The 19,165-nt window shown below is 51.1% G+C and overlaps 1 protein-coding gene across 7 annotated transcripts in view; it reads right to left on the reverse strand.

The window, feature by feature from the left end:
* Positions 1 to 19,165, reverse strand: part of ACLY (ATP citrate lyase) — a 463,802-nt gene that overhangs the window by 22,951 nt on the left and 421,686 nt on the right. For all 7 annotated transcript variants that reach the window (XM_085616801.1, XM_085616574.1, XM_085616958.1 and 4 more), the window contains 2 exons: positions 9,731 to 9,874; positions 2,387 to 2,500 (listed from right to left, as the gene is read on the reverse strand). In XM_085616801.1, the coding sequence (XP_085472927.1) occupies positions 2,387 to 2,500; positions 9,731 to 9,874 (258 nt within the window). The remainder of the gene's footprint in view (positions 1 to 2,386; positions 2,501 to 9,730; positions 9,875 to 19,165) is intronic.

Consider the following 19,165-nt stretch of genomic DNA (forward strand, 5'->3'; position numbering starts at 1 on the left):
GGCTAGTTCGCATACAGCTCTCAGACTACATGCACGAGGGAGCACTACGCATGTTTTTTTAAAGGGTTTTAAAAATATTTTGCTGACATGCAATGCTTCTTAATTGAGGGAAGGCGTAACCAATGACCCCAGCCTGAATTTCAAACCTAAAATTGTGAAGACAAAGTCAAAGCCTTTTTTTTAGGCTTCATTTGGAGTTTGGAAAGAACAGACAATTCTCACATTTCTTGTGACAACAGGGTACGCCCCACACCCCACTATGAGCCCATTTTGTGTAATGTATGGAATCAACAACTTTAGTGAGCCTTTGATGCATGACAATCTAACAGTTGGGTCTAGAATTCTTGGTGCGGTTTCAAAAGAAAGAATCTGAGCAGGATGCTCCCAACTTCAGAGGCTTGTGTTTAGTTGTAGATGTGCATGCTAAAAGTAGCACAATAGTGCGCTTGCTTACAACCACAAGTTCAAGGATTGTCGCAGGAGACGTGGCTGAAAAAGGCAGGCATTTCATTTTAATTTAGTTCTGTTCGTTTTCCACTTGGAGACAACGACAACTACTGAGTAGAAAAAGAAATGACTAGCTCAGCACCATCATGCCCGCAGGACCCTTTTACCTCAAATCCTGCAGTGATCCTTCATCTTTGGCAACATGGCACCTTTCTCTGCAAGTACCATCAACATAGAATCTTAGATCAATCATAGCAGTCCTACAGCATTTCTCAGTGCTCAGGTGCTGCATTGTTCTAGACTCCAATGGACCACAGTACTGAGGTTGCCATCAACCTCAGCAGCAAAATCATGAAAGTGCTGATTCTCAATCTATTCCTATGCTAGGCATCGAAGCTACAGTTTAACACATGGCTTTCCATAGTCTGCACTGCTCAAGATGCTATTCCTGCCCTGGCCTGATGCCCTACACGTTGCTCCTAGAAGTGGACGTGTGGCCATGCTCCTTAACTTTGTGTTATAGTCTATCGGGTGCACGACAGCCAGCTCTGTTTTACAACATATGGAGCAAAGGCTTGTCTCAGTCAGCGCTGGCCATGGCACCTTAAAAATCATGGTGTTCTTCGGCGGAGGGACAGGAATCATTCAGCATTCCTGCGAGAGCACCTCCAGGCACGATTCCACAGCCAGTGTACCTTTTCACTGATGTAGAAAATAGCTAGTCACAGCTAAAGAGGGCAGTGGCATGCGAGTCTCCTGTGATGCAAGGGGCACAGCTCCCTGTCATGCAAGGGACCGGAGCATCTTCTGCTGCAAGGCCATTAAAAGAGTATCCTGAGGGAGCAATTGCTTACCATAGGAGACACCCTTGTTGCTTCTGGTCTTGGATGCCCTGAAGGCAGCAGCAAGATCAGAATGCAAACAAGGCTCCAAGAGCCCCATACACTCCAGTCATATCCCGAGCCACCCAGCAGCGAGCGGAAGGCTGATGAGGCCTCGAGGGTGGGAAAACTGGACATTCAAGAGATGTCATTGGGATTTAAAGGCTGCGTTATCTTACATGTGCTACCTCCAGCACTTTGATGTGCCTAAGCCTTGCTAAACTAATCAAATCCTGGTGTACAAACGAGCTCCAGAACCCACCTCACTGAGATAATCATACAAGAAGCCACAGCTGTAGGATAATGCTATGCTCTAAAAACAGATCCAAGGCAGGCGAAGCAATGTCTTGGCTGATAGACATATTCTGTAGATTGTTATTGTAGTGCCCTTCATGTCATTTTTTCTCATTAGCCTGCCATTCGAGAGTAGAGGTGGCAAGAGTTCAGTTACCTTGACTAGTTCCTCGAGTGCTGGAAAGGGTCACCCGACGAGCGCGGCAGCCTCTGCTCGGACTATCAGTGCGAGAGTTCCATGGTGTACAGCGATGAACTCACACCTACTCTGCGTAAATTTACCTCCACCCACCTCGTGACCTGCTTACTGAGTGCTTAGACCTTGCCCTCAACCGGTCTTCCAATCAGACCCCTTCAAAGTATAATGAGTGCACTGAAACATGCTATTTTTTTTAGAGAAAGAGATAGAGGGAGGGAGAAAGTGAGTTTTTATTTTTTATTTTTAAAACAAGGTATAACATGGTAGCTTCACAATTCCCACATCAACCTCTAGTTCCATTCACACGCATCACAAATGCTCGAGATGTGATGATTCCTTTACTTGCATCATAAAAGGGGTAGAAATTTACAAGGATTTAGCAAAAGACTCTAAACTCACCAGGAAGTACATTTCTGGTAGCAAACTGTCAAAACACTACCTTGAGTATTTGAGCGCAGGCTAAGATCAGGGAGAATCTAACTCTTACGTGGCGAACAAGGTCATTAAAGGATAAAAATCAAGCAGTGAACGCAGTACCTTCCCCTGGGGTCACGTCTTGTCTTACCTTAGACGTGGTGATTTTTTCAACTTCCAGTGCGTAATCAAGCAGCGGTGTGGATGGAAATTGCTGCTTTACATAATCCTTCAGTATTCGGACACGCATGTCTGGGTTATTGATCTGAAAAAGACCATAATCGTCAGCACACAAATGGACCACAATTCGCAACTCTAAGCTCACTGCTGGCGCTCCTCAGTCTTTCATCAGATGGCCCTCAAGCTAAAAGTGACGAACATGCTTAGGATTTCAGTACCAAACCTTTCACAAGGGGCCCCCACAAGGTAATCCGGATTTCTTTTTTTTGTAAATCTTTTTATTAAACATTCATTGACATATAATTCAGAGGAATCACGTACACCATATTCAAAACATTTGACACCTTTTATGCCAGAACGTCATGAGAGTAGACTATGGGGTAGAGAGATCATCTGCGTCAGTGTAATATGGCCAAGGTAGGAGTTCTTCCAGGGGTCCCACATTTTAGACCACTTCCTGGGGCATCCTCGGGCAGTATAAACTCTCTTTTCTCTATACATACACCAGTCAAGGTCTTCCTTCCAAGCCTCCAGTGCTGGTGATTGCCCCGCCCACCACAGTTGTGCAATGTTCCTCTTTGCCAGTATAAGCCCTAGTGTGACCCACTGTGTGTGGTGGCTATTTAGGTCCATGGGTTCCCATGTTTAGGAGGCATCTATGTGCTTCGGGATGAATGACAGAGGACTTCGCTTAGTACTGTGTGGATATTGCGCCAATATGCCTGTATATATTCGCACTCCCAAAGTATGTGGAGGAATGTTCCTTCCTGGCCACATTGTCTCCTGCAATCTCCACTGTCCGCCCTGCCCATACTTACCAGACTGGGCCCTGTGATGTACACTCTATGGAGGATTTTGAGTTGAACTAGTCGAAGTCTGGCCGAAATTGCTACTACTCTTGGTGAGGACACCGCTTCTTGCCAGTCCTCGTCATCCAACTCGATCCCATCTCTTGCCCATTTCGCACGTAGCGGCCCAAGGGGGTCTGCCCGGTTGTTGATTAGCTTTTTATAAGTCAATGAAATGGCTTTCTCAGTCAGGTGTCCGTCCAATAATCTATCTTCCAACGGAGAGGGTTCTGGAGGGGAGGAGCCGTCCGGGAAGTGGGAAGTCAGTGCGTGTCGGATTTATGTGTAACGAAAGTATTACTTGGCGGCCATTTGGTGTTGTTGCTGCAAGGAAGCAAAGCATTTCACTTCACCCGTTTCCCACATGTCTCTGACCTGGGAGATCCCAATGAGGTCCCATTTAGCAAAACCCTTTGATTTCCATAGGTTGCCCAGTAATTCGGAGTCCCACAATGGGGTCGCCAGAGTCAGCTTTCGCTCCCAGCCCAGAGTTTTATTTGCGGCGTGCCAGACACGGACAGAGTGATCAGTCGGGCCAGTCAAGGGGTACCTCTTGGGTTGGGAATAGAGTGCCCTATTGTAATTTCTGCCTTGTAGAATCCATTTATCCATAGCATACCCTGGATCACCCGGTCGACCATAGGTGCTCTGGTTGATGGCTACCCAATAATATTGTTGAATATCGGTGAGGCTAAAGCCAGATTGGTTGGGATGGACTAGGCTTCCAATTATTTTGACCAGACGAATGGCAAGGAGTTTGGCCAGGATTTTGGGTTCTGCGTTTAGTAATGAGATCGGCCTATACGAGGCACAGTCGGTTTTGGGTTTACCCTCCTTATGGATAGTGACCAATGTGGCCAATCGCTGATCTTGTGGCAGAATCCTCAACCTTGCGCTCTCTTCAAACATGGCCTTCAGATACGGGGCTAGTTTGTCTGGTCGCAGTTTGTAGAGTTCGATGGGCAGACCGTTTGGGCCTAACGCCTTACAGTAGCACAGTGATCTAACAGCTTGCGCTATTTCGTCATTAGTTAACGCACTGTCTAAGAAATGCTGGTCTTCCTCTGACAAGACTGGGAGCGTAATGTCCTGAAGTAAGTCATGGGAATCGTCCTCGGAGTATAGCGCACTTGTAGTATACACTGCCTCATAGAGGGTGGCAAAGTGATTTGCGATTTCTTGAGGGTCGGTGGTAATTGTGGTATCTGCGCCTACCAGTGTCGGCAACAAGCGACTTGCCCATTCCTTTTTGTCGAGCCAAGCGATCAGTTTCCCAGCTTTATCCCCTTGGTCATATAGTCTACCCAACTTTTCCCTGCCAAGGGCTTTGGCCTTGTCTGTTACTAACGCTTTGTACTCCTCCTGCTTGAGGCGTAACGTATGCAGTTTCTCCCGAGTGACCCCGGTCTCTATGTCGCCTTCCAGTCTAACTATTTCTGCTTCTATTGCTGCAATCTCTTTCCGGCCATCTTTCTTCGTGCCAGCGATAAGCGACAGCGCTTGTCCCCGAATTACAGACTTAAACGCTTCCCACAGGGTACTGAGCCCTCGTTCTCCTGGAAGTAAGCGTCGATGGCTTTTAATAATGCTTTCCAGATTCCCGGGGCTCGGAGATACCATGGGTTAATTGGGGCGACCCTTCCCACTTGAGTTTGGCCTAGGACTACGTGAACCCACACCGGGGAGTGGTTCGAGATTCCCCTTGCAAAGTGTTTGACTTCATGGATGTGAGCTGCTTGAGAAGCCGGGAACAGGATATAGTCAATGTGGGAGAGACTATGGTGAGCTCCAGAGTGAAAAGTATGTTGGATTGTCTCTGGGTGATGCAACCGCCACCCATCAACCAGCCCCAGTGCATCTAGAAAATCAGGCAGCCACCTGTTAGAGGATCCAAGTTCGCGTGGAGGGCGGCTGGCTAGAGTGCCCGAAGCCACAGAGTTGAAATCCCCCATCCCCCACCGACCACCAGGAGGCCCTCTGTCAAAGAGTAGGAGAGTGCCCAAATCTGTAAATGTAGTATGTTGGAGAGCAGGTGGCACATGAAGCAACAGGAGTGTGCGCGTGGAGCCCTCCCAAGCACCAGAGACTCCTACATATTTGCCTCTGTCGTCCGTCCAGGTTGAGCTCACGGCTAAAGGGAAGGAAGTTTTCACCATTATGCCTACTCCCCGTGAATTAGTCGTGAACCCTGCATGTGCTATCAATTGGTATCCCCACCTATTGAGTGCCTTTCAGGAATCGCCCACGAGATGCATCTCCTGAAGCAGAGCAACATCTGGGGCGTGGCGCCTGATGTGTTGCAATACGTTCCAGCTCAATAGTTTAATACTTTTGTCCCATTGTGTACTCATCGGGGTCATAGTAAAGTCTATGTTCCTCTACGTAATTGTCAGCTTTTCCCATCGATGCATCTTGAATAACATAAAACAAAAACAACCCAAACCAGCGCCCCCCCACCCTCTTCCCCTTCCCATTGAGAAAAACAAAAAAAAACAAAGGAAGAACTCCCATTACTGTCCCTTCCCTCCCTGCAACCCTGCTGCGTAGGCTCAGAACTACCCACATCACGAACTAGCAGAGCGCCTGTCGCCCCTATGAACTTGTTAACTGTTACAGGGGTTGTGGGATGACACCACCTACGTCTCCCCAGAGTCCAACTCAGCCCCCATTAGGAAAGAGGCATTATTACATGTTATTGGTTCCGTAGTGTCCAGAGTACCTGATGGCTGCTACACCCCCAATAAAACAAATGACATACATTACGGAGTGTTACAAGGAATCTCAGGGTCCATTCTCTGAAGGAAGGAGTTCAATATCCGCTGGTCACCGAGGTCGCTGGGCTCATGGATCTTGAGCACCAGGATCGCAGGCTTCTCTTGTCGGGTTGAGCTCCGCCGTCCTGGGAGCTCGGCGGACTCATGCGGGAATGCCTCCATCCACCCCGGTTGACTAGCCGAGTCGTCCGCGTGGGTCCTTCATCTAGCCACTTTTGTACGTCCATAGGGTTGGTGAAGAACCAGGATTTTTCATCTACCATCATCTTGAGTTTTGCTGGGAAAAACATCATGTACTTAAGGCCTCTGTCCCTGAGCACACGCTTCACACCGAAGGTACGGCGCTCTTGTTGGACCTTGAGGCTAAAGTCTGGAAAGAACCTGATGGTGGCATTCTCATATCCGAGGTCTCCATGTATGCATGCTGCTTGTAGTATTGCATCCCGATCTCTGTAGTTGAGGATTTTAGCAATGATGGTCCTTGGGGCTGCCCTCGGTCTTGGTGGGGGGATTGGGGCCCTGTGCGACCGCTCCACTGTGAAGGCAGAGAGTCTTTTAGGTTTGAGATGGTTCAGTATTAGATCCTCGAGGAAGAGATCCACACTTGGCCCCTCTGCTCCTTCAGGGACCCCAACCACTCGGATGTTGCTGCGGCGGGCCTGCCCCTCCTGGTCCTCCAACTTAAGTGTAAACTGGCGATGCTGCTGAGTCAGTTGTTAGACTTTTTCTTCCAGCAAACGAGTTTTATTTTGCAGGTTGGTGACATTTATCTCGGTTTGCCTGACGCGTTCCGTCATTTTGTTCATGTCGGCCCTGAGTAGATTAATTTCAATAGAAACTTTGTCAATCTTTGTTTCTAGCGTGGTACCCAAGGCCTGGATTGCTGTCATTATGGAACTTAGCGAAGGCTCAGAGTCGCCCGCCGGGCCACCCGTTGCCCCCACATCCGGAGCAGACTGCTTGGGGACTGCGTATTTGTCCAGTTTGTTGGACTGCGCGGGAGGGCCTCCCTTGGGCTTCATCTCGGCAGGGGGTCAATGGGCCGCGCCCGAAAAGTCAAACGCCACCTGCCAACTCGTGAGCCCTGTGCTGCAGCGACACCCTGGTCTGGAGCGCAGGATGGACTGTCGGTATCCGGACAGTAGGAGATGTAGCACAGACTTGACCGTATGCTGGACCCCCCTGCGCACTGCGGTCACTCAGGCCGCCTGTAGCTCTGTAGATTCACCGAGGCCCAGTTGTTGCCGAGGAGGCGTCTCAGATGCCAGCTGCGTCTCGGCTGGAGGAGGCCCTAGATCTCCCAAAGCCTCCTATCAAATGTCAGGTACACACGGCTCACGGGCCTATTGGCGCCCTTCTATCGCGCAGTTACGTGGGAGGCATACATTTTGAGTGTCTGGCGCCAGGCAGATGGTACATACACTGCGAAGATCTTGGGCCGGCCCTGACGAAGCTGCCCCGAAACAGGCACCGCCGGTTGCAGAGAGCCAAGGACCTCTTTTCACAGCAAGGATAACCAAAGGCAGTAATAGGAAAAGAGATCCCCAGGGCCAGATCACACCACCAGCACCGCTAGGAAGAGGTGCATGCCCCAGCAATCCCCCACCCGGTAGAAAGGCAACAGGTAGCACACTTAGGCCCCCTTCCGTGGGTTCAGATCGACCAGCACTTGTATAAGTACCAGGGGGGAGCAAACTAACGGCCGCCGTGATTCATATCAGTGCTTGCAGTCACAGCCATGTGCAGCCCCAAGCTCCCCGGGTGTCCTTTGCCTGTTGCAGCAATCGCGTTAGGAGCACGCGTCTCTAAGATGACAGAGGCCAGCGGGCGGGAAGCGGGCCATGAGAGCGTGTCTAGGCGGCAGCGGGAAGAAGAGAGGGGGGCACTATCCTTACCCTGGTCTCAGCTGCAGATCTGTACCTCGGCGGCGAGCTCCCCGCCCCGATCTCAGCCACACAGGAGGAAGTCAGCGGCAGATGACGAGCAGGACCCGGAGTGTCCCGGTCCCGCTGAAAACGCCGATCAAACCCACCGGCGCTCCACCTCACACCAGCCCTCGGTGGTAGTAGGCACGGGGCGTAAAGCGCAACGGGGACGTCTCCACTGCCAGGCGGAGTGCAGTCCTCACACCGCGACAGATCTCTTGGTCGGCGAGGCGAGCACTTTAGCGCCTCCCACCGGGCCTCACCCGGGCGCCGCCTCACGATGAATCGCCAAGCAAATTGGGAGAGACAAGGGCCGCTGCACTGGATTTTGCACCGCTGCGAGGTGTATGTGCTCCCCAAGTACCGTTGTAATGATAGCCTCGACTAAGGCGGATTTTAGGTGGATATTGAGGGGTTTTAGCTGCGGCCCTGGCGGAGCTCCTCACTTAAGCCGCCATCTTCGTTGGCGCCAGGCCACGCCCCCTAATCCTGATTTGACCAATCCAAAGACATCTGTGCATTGAAACACTCATCAAAACTTTATAAAGCGTAGAAACATGCAAAGTACATTTTTCGCATGCCAGAACTTATAGTGGTGTTATTTTGTGAAGGATTTTCACATTAATGTACAATTGCGCTCAACTTAGTCACTTGAGGCATTTTCCATCACTCCACCCCCATCTCAACTTCAAACCAAACACAAAATGCCTGTAACTGAGAGGACTCCAATGGTAAAAGCACCAGCTGCGGCCTGTGAACTAACTTCAGGATGGCAGAGTCTAACCTCTAACAAGCTTGACTCCATACTCCACATCCAGAAGGTTCAGTTACAGGCAAGAAGTTTGGGAGGCAACATACCCTATTTAGGCAACTGTACATTTCTATATATGTATAAAAGCTCTTGAGCGGCCTTCTTGTATCACCCTGGCCTGAGTTAGGAGTGAGAGAAAGCATGATAAAATGTGCATTACTTCTTCAACTCCTAATAACACTGCATTAATGAAAACACGCTTTCCAAAACTCTTATGTAATTCATGTCCCCTGGCCTCCTAAACAAGCATCTAACAAGCACTCATCAGACCCATAGAATTTCATATAGAGCACTGCTTCTCCAGTGTTCCCTTTCCTTCCCAGTCACAGGCCACTGCCATACATTTAGACAACACATTTCAAAGACAGCTACAGATGTCACGCTTCAGTCCCAAACATCACAATTCTCTATGGTATCTGACAAACTCCATTTCACCCATCATTCCCGTCCCTGCAGGAAGCAGTCCATGTTCCACCCTAGCTTCCATCGGTCTCCAAGTGTTCTGTGCCACGTCTTGTGCTCACTGTAGCATTCCATGATCTTGATTCTGCAGACATCACTTTTCAGTGTTTCTTCATTTCAATTCCGTGTGTAATAATTTGTTTCTCATATAACACTAAAAATACCACATGTACTCTATTTTTAAGTGCTGAAATATACACAGTCTCTTCTTGGCTGCATTTTGGTAGTTTGGCACAGGCCTGTGGTGGTGCATATTTAGGTTTTGCCTTAATATATGTAGAGGCGCATGAGCATGGATAGATGGTGTGCATGATTCTTTCATACAGCTGCTTGTATTGAACTCCTCCACAATGTGCATGTCAGGCCCCGACCGCCCTCATCACTGGCCCTGTCCGAGTGGACTGTACACAACGCTCTAAAGTAACTATGCGTGTCAGACAGGACTGACATATACCAGAACTTTAGGCTCTACCTATAGGCAGGTAGTTTACTTACCGACTTAACTCTGTGACCAATGCCCATTATCAGTTTCCCTTCCTTCTTCATCTTGTTCACAAACTCCATGGGGATGATGCCACTGTCAAAAGCTTTGCCGAACATTTTTGCAGCTGCGTCTAGTGCTCCGCCAAACCGGTCTCCCTGCGAGGACGCAGTATAATAATACATCAAGGGGGCAGTTATACGAACCATACACATACAAGAAACTTTACACCTTAAAAAAATGCAAACCTTGGCTAAACATAGTCATATAGAGGACTTTGATATATGAAATATCTAAATGAACCAATGCATAAACCCATCCTAAATCCACAGTGATCAGAAGCTGGGTGACAAAGTAACCACTGGTCAACTTAATAGGTCTCACTTTTCAATTGATTAGCTGGGTGACAAAGTAACCACTGGTCAACTTAATAGGTCTCACTTTTCAATTGATTTAACCAAAGCTTTTAAATTTGCTAATGGCTTTTGCCAATGGTGTTCCGCACTGCTTGTTTGCAGATGTAAAACATCATAGAAATAAAATGCTATGAGTCATGTACACATTTATCAAACATCATTCTGTATGCTTTATGATGCTATGGAGCAACATCCTCATCACGAATGCACCATGAAGCGGCAGACATTTAGCTTCTTGATTCAATTTATCCTACATCTAACTCCCATCTTGGAGCTATAAATTAAAAAAAGTATAAAAATAAAAAAAGGCACCAAAGTGCTTTATTTTTCTTTTGCACAAAAGGAGCGGCCTAGCAGCAAATTACAGCTGCCAGGCCCCTCAACGGAGTAGGTTTCACAGATATAAACATTTAACGAAGCAAAAGCAAAATTGTCAAAACTGGAAGGGACATGGGAAGTAACAGAGAAGCTGAAACTAGGGTTAGCACATAGTGCGGGGGCAGGGGAGCAGCAAACAAGGGAAAGACAAAGCAAACACACATACTTGCATTGAGTGGTAAAGGAAAATGAAAATGAAAATGCTACTTGCCAGTATGCATCTGTTCTTGGCATGTAGGGCTGCAGATTCACACACTAATGCATAGATCGCCATCTGGTGGTGGGCCTGGATGATTACACGTTGTTGTTGTCCTGGAAGAGTCTTTGTATGGTAGATGACTCCTCCTCTGGAGCATAGTGCGCATGGGCATCGACTCCATCTTCAGATTGTTTTTCGCCATTACGGGAAATGATGGAGTTGTGTGTGAACAGAAAGAGATGCCCATGTATAGTGTATCTAATTAAGATATTACTGGGACAGATAGAGGTAGCCGGGGAGGCAAGTGGGCGTGTGTGAATCTGCAGCTCTACATGCCAAGAATTGATGCATACTGGTAAGTAGCATTTTCCGTTCGAGGCATATGGGCTGCAGATCACACACTAGTGCATAGATTGCATAGCAGTTCTCTCCCTTAGCGGCGAGTACCAGTATCTGTTGCAGTGGTTTGAAATAGTGTTTTGAGTACAGCCTGGCCCACACTAGCTTGTTTTGCTTGCACATCTACACAGTAGTGCTTTGTGAATGTATGCGGTTTAGAGCATGTAGCTGCTTTGCAGATATCATCTAAGGGAATGTGCCCTAAAAATGCCATAGATGCCCCTAGTTTACGGGTGGAATGAGCCCTAGGGGGAATGGATAGAGTGCGTTTTGCTTTTTGGTAGCAAATTTGAATGCATTTAACAATCCACCTTGCAATCCCAGTTTTTGAAATGGGATTACCTTTGTGTGGGGGAGAAAAGGACACAAAAAGCTGCTTTGTTTTACGAAATGGCTTTGTCCTATCAATATAATAGGCGAGCTCGTTTAACATCTAATGTATGGAGAGCTCTCTCAGCAACTGTTTGAGGTTGGGAGAAGAATACTGGCAACTCAATAGACTGATGGAGATGGAATGGTGAAATTACTTTTGGAAGGAATTTGGGATTTGTCCTTAGAACCACCGTGTTGTGATGGAGTTGCAAGAATGGTTCTTGAATTGTTAGTGCCTGGATCTCACTCACCCTTCTGAGTGATGTAATAGCTACTAGAAAAGCAACTTTCCATGAAAGAAATTGTAATTCACACTTATGCAAAGGCTCAAATGGAGGACCCATGAGCCTGGTGAGAACAATGTTGAGGTTCCATACAGGGAAAGGTGGTACTCTGGGAGGAATTATTCTTTTGAGGCCTTCCATGAAGGCTTTGATGGCAGGAACTCTGACTAATGATAGATGCTGTCTGTTTTGAAGGTAAGCTGCTATAGCAGCAGGATGCAACCTGATTGAGGAGTATGCTAAAGTGCATTTGTGGAGATGCAGCAAGTAGCATATGATGTTCTGGATGGAAACATCTAGTGGGTTGATGTTGTTATTGGTGCAATATATAACAAATCTTTTCCATTTAGCTGCCAAACAAGCCCTAGTGGTGGGACGTCTAGCTTCTTTGATAACGTTCATGCAATCAGGAGTGAGGTTGAGATATCCAAATTCTAAGACCTCAGGAGCCAAATTGCTAGAGTGAGCTGCATGGGGTCCAGATGCATGATCTCTCCATGGTTCTGTGTTAACAGGTGTGGTTAGAGTTGCAGTTTGTGATGTAGTACCACTGAAAGTTCCAGTAGTGTGGTGTACCACGGTTGCCTTGCCCATGTTGGTGCAATGAGGATCAGTGTGAGGGAGTGTTGCTGCAGCTTGAGCACCACTAACGGAATGAGTGGGAGAGGCGGAAAAGCGTACGCAAATCTGCCTGACCAACTCATCCATATCGCATTGCCTTTGGACAATGGGTGTGGATACCTGGCGGCGAAGCATGGGCATTTGGAGTTTAGGTGTGTGGTGAACAGATCTATTTGTTGTTGTCCCCATACTTGAAAGAAAGGTTGAAGAACTTTTGGATGAAGTTCCCACTTGTGAATCTGTTGGCTCTGACGACTCAACAGATCCGCAATCTGATTTTGAACTCCTGGTAGATGTTCTGCTAGTAGGTAGATGTTTTGAGGAATGGCCCACCTCCATATGCTCTGCGCCAGCCGGGAGAGCTTTAAGGAGTGTGTTCCTCCCGTTTTTTGAATGTAGTACATGGCTGTCATATTGTCTGTGCGGACTAAGACAGCCTTGCCTGGTAATTTTGAAAAGATTTTAGAGTTAGAAAAATGGTTAGCAACTCCAGATGGTTTATGTTGAGTAGCTTTTGGTGTAGTGTCCACCTGCCCTGTACTGTGTGCTCTGACAAATGAGCTCCCCAGCCGGTTAGGGATGCGTCTGTGGTTAGTACTACCTGTGGAACTGGCTCGCGGAACGGCAGTCCCCTGGTAAGGTTCTTGGTGTTCCACCGCTGCAGAGAGAGATGTGTCCGGCCGTCGACCACCACCAGATCTGTTAATTGACCTTGAGCCTGGTTCCACTGGCTTGCTAAGCACTCTTTCAGGGGGCGCATCTGGAGTCTTGCGTGCGGTACTACGAAAATGAGAGATGCCATCATTCCAATTAGTTGCATGAACACTCGAGCTGGTAGGGAGTGTTGCAGTTTAAATTTTTGTATAAGAGCTTGCATGGATTGTATTTTTGTTGGGTTGGGGGATGCAAGTCCGTCGGAGGTGTCTATTGTGGCACCTAGATACTGATGAGACCGGGATGGTTGGAGGTGCGACTTTGTTTTGTTTATAGTGAACCCGAGTTTGTGTAAGAGGTGAATGGTCAAGGGCAGAGTTTGCAGAGCCAAGATGGTGGTCACACTTCGAGTGCGCTCCCGGACCCCTCCGCCATCCGTTCGTCATCCGGCTAAGGAGAGAGCCACTTACCCGCATTTCATCGCCTCGGAGAAAGCCGTGCACCCGGCTGCTTGCCTGACGGACGAGTTTTGACAGCGAGGTCCCGTCCTGAGGAGAATCGCTTGCTCAGTGGGAGCTGGCCTCCAAGATGGCGGTGCGGCCGTGCTGATCGCCGCACTCTGGGGCGCCGGGACCCTGGGCTCTGCTGCAGGGGCGGTGAGCAGGGGCATCCAGAGTGCTTTTGAGGGCACCTGACGGTGTGCCGTGGGTTCTGGAGCGCTGTTTGCTCGTCCCAGGGTACTTGTCCGCGAGTGCGGGGCTGGAGGCCCGGCAGGTCAGGCCTACTGGACGGACTGCGCGAGGCGAGGTGCCGCCGGATGGGCTCTCTTCCCTGGGAACCACCGCTGCTGTCTTTTGGGGACCCCGCGGCATTCTCGCCCTTTGGCCGCTGTGTCGGCGGCGGGCTGGCTGAGGAGTGACGGCCTGCCATCACCGGGGCAGACGTGCGCCCCTGCCTGTGTGCGGGTGCACCGCTGTGGGACTCGGCCGTCGGGCTGGGCATACACGTCCTGAGGGGCCGGCTCAGCTCCTTTACTGGCGGTAAGTCCCGGCTGCGGGAGGGGGTCCCGTGGTGGATGGGAGGGCCCACTCTGCGAGCGCGGGCGGCCCAGTGTGGGAATTGCATTGGGACATTCAGCACCGCGGCAAGGTGGTCTCGGCCGCTTTTTCGGGCGGCGATGTTGCGCTCCTCCCACCTTCAGGCCTGCGGCCTTGAGTGCACTGGGCCCCTGCTCCCCCTGACTTGCCAGTGACTCTGCATCCACCCTCCCGGCCTCTGGGGTGGTACTTGGAGACAGGGTGACTGGCCGCATATATCGACCGGCGAGGGGGGGGGTCCTCTCCCGGGCCTTCCTCCATCCTGGGCCCACCCGTGGAGCTCTGGAGTACAGCTCCTATCCTTCTCGTCTTCCTTGGTGGCCTGCCTGAACACTGGGCCTCTTTCTCTGGAGGCCTAAGCCCTTTTGTTGTACTCCTTTGGATTTCCTGGGCCTGGGGCTCCTCGGGCCCGGCCTTGCAGCTGGGCGCTGCCCCTTTCCTCCTGGGCCGGTGCGGTGGAGTTGGGGGTGTTTGGCTGAGCCTCCTGAGCGGCGTGCGCGTCTTCTGGCAAGTGCCCCCCCACCCCTGGCCTGTCGTCTGAGCCTGGCGATCTGCACCGAAGATCCACGTCTTCCAACCGGGTGCCCTTGCCTCAGCCGTCTTGGTCCACCTGCGGGCGGCCTCGGTGGGCCCACTACCTCTACTTCGGGTGGCTCCTTAGACCTTGGACCCTCTGGGCGATCCAGTGGTCTGCCCGTGGCGTGTGTGCCTCGAGTCACTCGGAAGAAATTCCCATCTGCCCCGGGGGCACCGCCATGGGCCCGAACGGTCCAGCCAGTGCCCCGGCCACTCAGACCAAGATGGCCCGCTTCACACCACCGACCGTGTTGCCATGGGGGGTGCTGCCGAAAAGGAGGCGCCGCCGCCGTCCACCATCCTGCAGGCCATCCACACCTCGCAGTCCTCTGTTGAGGGCAAGATAGCAGAGGTCCGGGTGGACATGACCCTCATTCGGCAGGACCCCTGAAACGCCACGGCCCGGATCACTGAAACTGACTCTGGTATATCATCAGTGGAAGACGACGTTCAGCAACTTAAGGGGCAGGTGGCACACCTCCAGGCTCACGCTCAGGAGCTGCATCGTAGGGCAGAGGATGCTGAAAATCGATCGCGCCGCAACAATCTTCGCCTAGTGGGTTTTCCGGAAGGGGCGGAGCAGGGCCTCCCTGCTGAATTAGTTGAGAAATGGTTGAGGTCCTGGCTCCCCGAAGGCTCCCTCTCTCCCTGGTTTGCTATAGAACAAGCACATCGATCCCTGGCGCCGAGGCCTCCGGCGGGCGCGCCGCCCCGCCCAGTCATGAGAATCCTCAATTACAAGGACCGCGATTCCATCTTGGCTGAAGCCTGCAAGCAGCGAAGCCTCCCTTACGAGAACCGCTCAATCCTGATTTTTCCAGACTATACTCAGGAGGTCCAGGGCCAGCGCCGCTCGTTTGGGGAGGTCAAGCAGAAGCTACGAGTCCTCAATATCCAATATCTACTCCTTTTCCCGGCACGCCTCCGGGTGGTGTTTGCCAATAAAACTCTGTTCTTTGACTCCCCGGCGGATGCATGGACCTGGGCCACGGAGGAGCATCCCATTCGGCCCACTGACCAGCCTCCTCTCCAGGGTGGTGCAGAGAGCGGACCCTCACGTTTGCCTGCCAGAACAGAGGCCCCAATGCAACCGCTCACGTAGGCGCCGTGGGCATAGGAGGGCCCGATCTGACTCCCCATTGATCCCCGCCAGGCGACCGGGCCGTCCCGGGGGACCTCCAGGCTGTGCGGCGCTCTGGCCACCTGGGATGCGGGGGGACCTAGCCATCCTCCTCCATGCCTGATCTCCCGGACACGGACCTTTCCCGCAGCCCAACGCTTCTCAGTAACCCAGCCTGAGTCTGCCTCTGCAGCCAGAGGCATGATCCAACTTAAACTGTACGCTCTTCTTGGACTTGAATACGACATCCTGTCATGAGGAGGGGTCCTCTATGTCTTGTTCGATCCCAACCGTTTTAGTTTGGTCCTGTACTGTTTTGTTAGGGCGACAGACGCTTCTGTTCCTGAAGTATAGGGTGGGGGGGGGGGGGGAGGATGTGGGTGGGGGGGACCGTTGTCCCAAGTATTCTGTTCTTTGTTCCCTTTTTGTTTCACCATACCAGCTCCTCCTTGTCCCTTCACATCAGCGCTCACAGGAAGCCACACTTTATCCATCAGGGGTCATGGTACCCAACGTCTGGGCTCCCAATCCCCCCTCTCCGGGACGGGATATGAAGATGGCTGACATACAACAGCAAGGGGTATCATTGAGTCTTCTGTCCTGGAATGTCAATGGTCTCCTTGACCGCCTCAAGCGCATGGCGGTACTCCGCTACGCACAGGGTCTTGGGGTCTAAGTCCTATTGCTGCAAGAGACATCTATTGGGTAATCGTTGCCCCTTTTTAACACGCTATGGGTACAACAGGGTTTGGCACTCTGGCTTCACATGCGGATCCCGTGGGGTTGCGATCCTGGTAGGACGCTCCCTTCCTTTCGTGGCAACACGTGTCATGACTATCAGGGCACTTTCCTGGCCCTATCCAGCACTCTGAACGGCATACCCCTTAACTTGGTGTCAATATAGTCCCCATCCACCCCCGCTCCCACGCGCGCGGCTGGCCGTGACCCTTGGCGCAGCCGTCGGCTTCCTGCCCTCCTTGCCCCCGGGCTCCACCTTCCTGGGGGTTGACTTCAATGCGGTCCCTTCCCCGGATCTGGACACAACTGGGATCCCCTCCCACGGCAGAGTGGCGCATGCGAAACACTTAACGAGCTGGGCCGAATGCCTAGGTCTTTATGATGCATGGCGTACGTGGCACCCGCAATCCAGGCAATTCACTCACACTTCAGCCGTGTGCCTGCGAGAGACACAGACACAGACACACACAGACACACACACACACACAGACACACACACACAGACACACACACAGACACACACACAGACACACACACAGACACACACGGACACACACGGACACACACACACTTTACATTCCCTCAGCCGACTGCCTTCGGCTCAAGGATGTCGCAATCCTCCCGCGGGGTATATCCGACCACTCTCCGGTAATGCTCACCGTGGGCCCCCCTCCTGCCTCAATGCATCAGACCTGGAGGTTGAATGAGTGGTCCGTCTCGTCGCCGGGTACTCTGTGGGAGGCTGGAAAGGCTACGATCCGTGGAGTGGCAACTCAAAATCCAGCGGCGTGCGCAGCTGGACTAGCTCACTTCACGCGAGGCACAGGCCCTACGTCTTGAACGGTCCACCGCTCAGAACCCCGACGCCTCAGACGTGAGACTCCTCGTCACATACGCAAAGAGATTCGACAATTGTCGATGGACGCGGCTAAACTCCTCTGGCGCTCTTCTATTGCTAGGGTGTACGGATGGGGAGATAAGAACGGCTCCCTCCTCCACAGATTGGCCACATACCCCAGAGCGAACCGTATAATCCCCAAAATCATAGATCAAGACGGCTCGGTATGTAACTCCTCCACCGGTATGGCCCAGGCCTTTGCTCGATATTTTCGCCAGCTCTACACGGCCCGGACTCCCTCCCTGTCTCTCAGACATGCTGTGAGCTGGAGACGGTCGGCTCCCTCACCTGGATTTGGCTATGCAGGTAGACCTTGGCCGCCCCATCACCCGTGATGCGATTGGGGAGGAGATTGCCCTTGTCCCGTCCGGCAAAACGCCAGGTCTGGACAGCCTCCCCCAAAAGTATTACGCCCTATTCCACGAGACATTGACTCCACACCTTGCCCAGCTATTCCATGAGGCAGTGGAGAAGGGTTCCTTCCTGCCGGAGACTGACATGGCCACCATTGTGGTCTTGCCCAAATCCCAGCCACCTCACCGCGTGTCTTATAACCCCTTTAAGCATTGGTAAGATGGTTGTGGTCTTATGAGAGGGTAATAGTGTGTCCATAAGAAAGTAGTCATCCACTGGGTTAGTATGGAGATCGAGCCCATGAAAGGTTGCTGCTCTGTGAATCAGTTGTGTGAACCCTATGGTGACATCTGGAGGAGGTGGCCTAGAAGGGTATGAGTCATCTTGGGTTAGATCCGGGGCATCTGGTGCATTGTAGTCTTCCCAAGGATCATCTGATGGGCCAGTAATATCATCTGGATCATCTAAGGGTTGCTCATCTCCTATTCCCCCAGAAATATCATCCTCATCAGGGCTATGTGGGCTGAGTGGTGAGTGTGTGGGGGAAATATAAGGGTCTGGCACTTCTGGAAGTGGTGAAGGTACTCTTATGGGAGTAGTTTGAGCATGTTTTTTGAGAGGGACTGAAGGTGTGGGAGGAGGTTCCAGTTTCTTTTTAGTGGTGATATGTCCAGTCTTTGGGTGAATAAGAAGAGTCTCTTGCTTTGTATCTGGACGAAAAAGCTCTTCTATGGGAGAATCCTTTTTCGGAACCAGCTTGTCCTGTTGGGATCGAGCGGTTTGTTGGGTTTAGCAATGTTTAGTACAGGCTTAGGAGCAGATTGAGGTTTGGGTTCTGAAAACTTGGTCGGAAGCTTTTTTCGGATCGAATTGTTTCTTCGGATGGGAGATTTTCTTCGGATCCGGCATTGATGGTTCCGAAGCGTGTTTCGGGTCGACAGTTTTAGGTGCCGAAATTTGCTTCGATGTCAGAGTTGACTTGAGTGCCGAGCTTGGCTTCGGTTTGCCCGTTTTAGGTGCCGAAGTTTGCTTTGGTGTCAGACTGGACTTTAGTTTGACAATTTTTAAGTACCGAAGTTTTCTTCAGTGCCGGAGTCTGTATAGGTTTCACTTTCAGAACCTTCTGTTTATTGCGGTTGACTGGAGGTTGACTTGAGCCCGAGTCGCCTAGAGGCTTTTTAGAAGTCATCGTCGCCGGGCCCGAAGGCGGGGCATCAGAAGTTTTGTATATCGGTGTGCACCTGGGCCGTAAGGTGGCGGTGGAACCGAAGCCTCACCCAGTGTGGGGGTAGCAAGAGGGTCAACGTCTGTACTTACGACCGGCTGACCAGCTGGAAGGGAAT

This window comes from Triturus cristatus, chromosome 1_1 (genome assembly GCF_964204655.1).
Source record: "Triturus cristatus chromosome 1_1, aTriCri1.1, whole genome shotgun sequence".
In the NCBI taxonomy this organism is placed as follows: domain Eukaryota; kingdom Metazoa; phylum Chordata; class Amphibia; order Caudata; family Salamandridae; genus Triturus; species Triturus cristatus.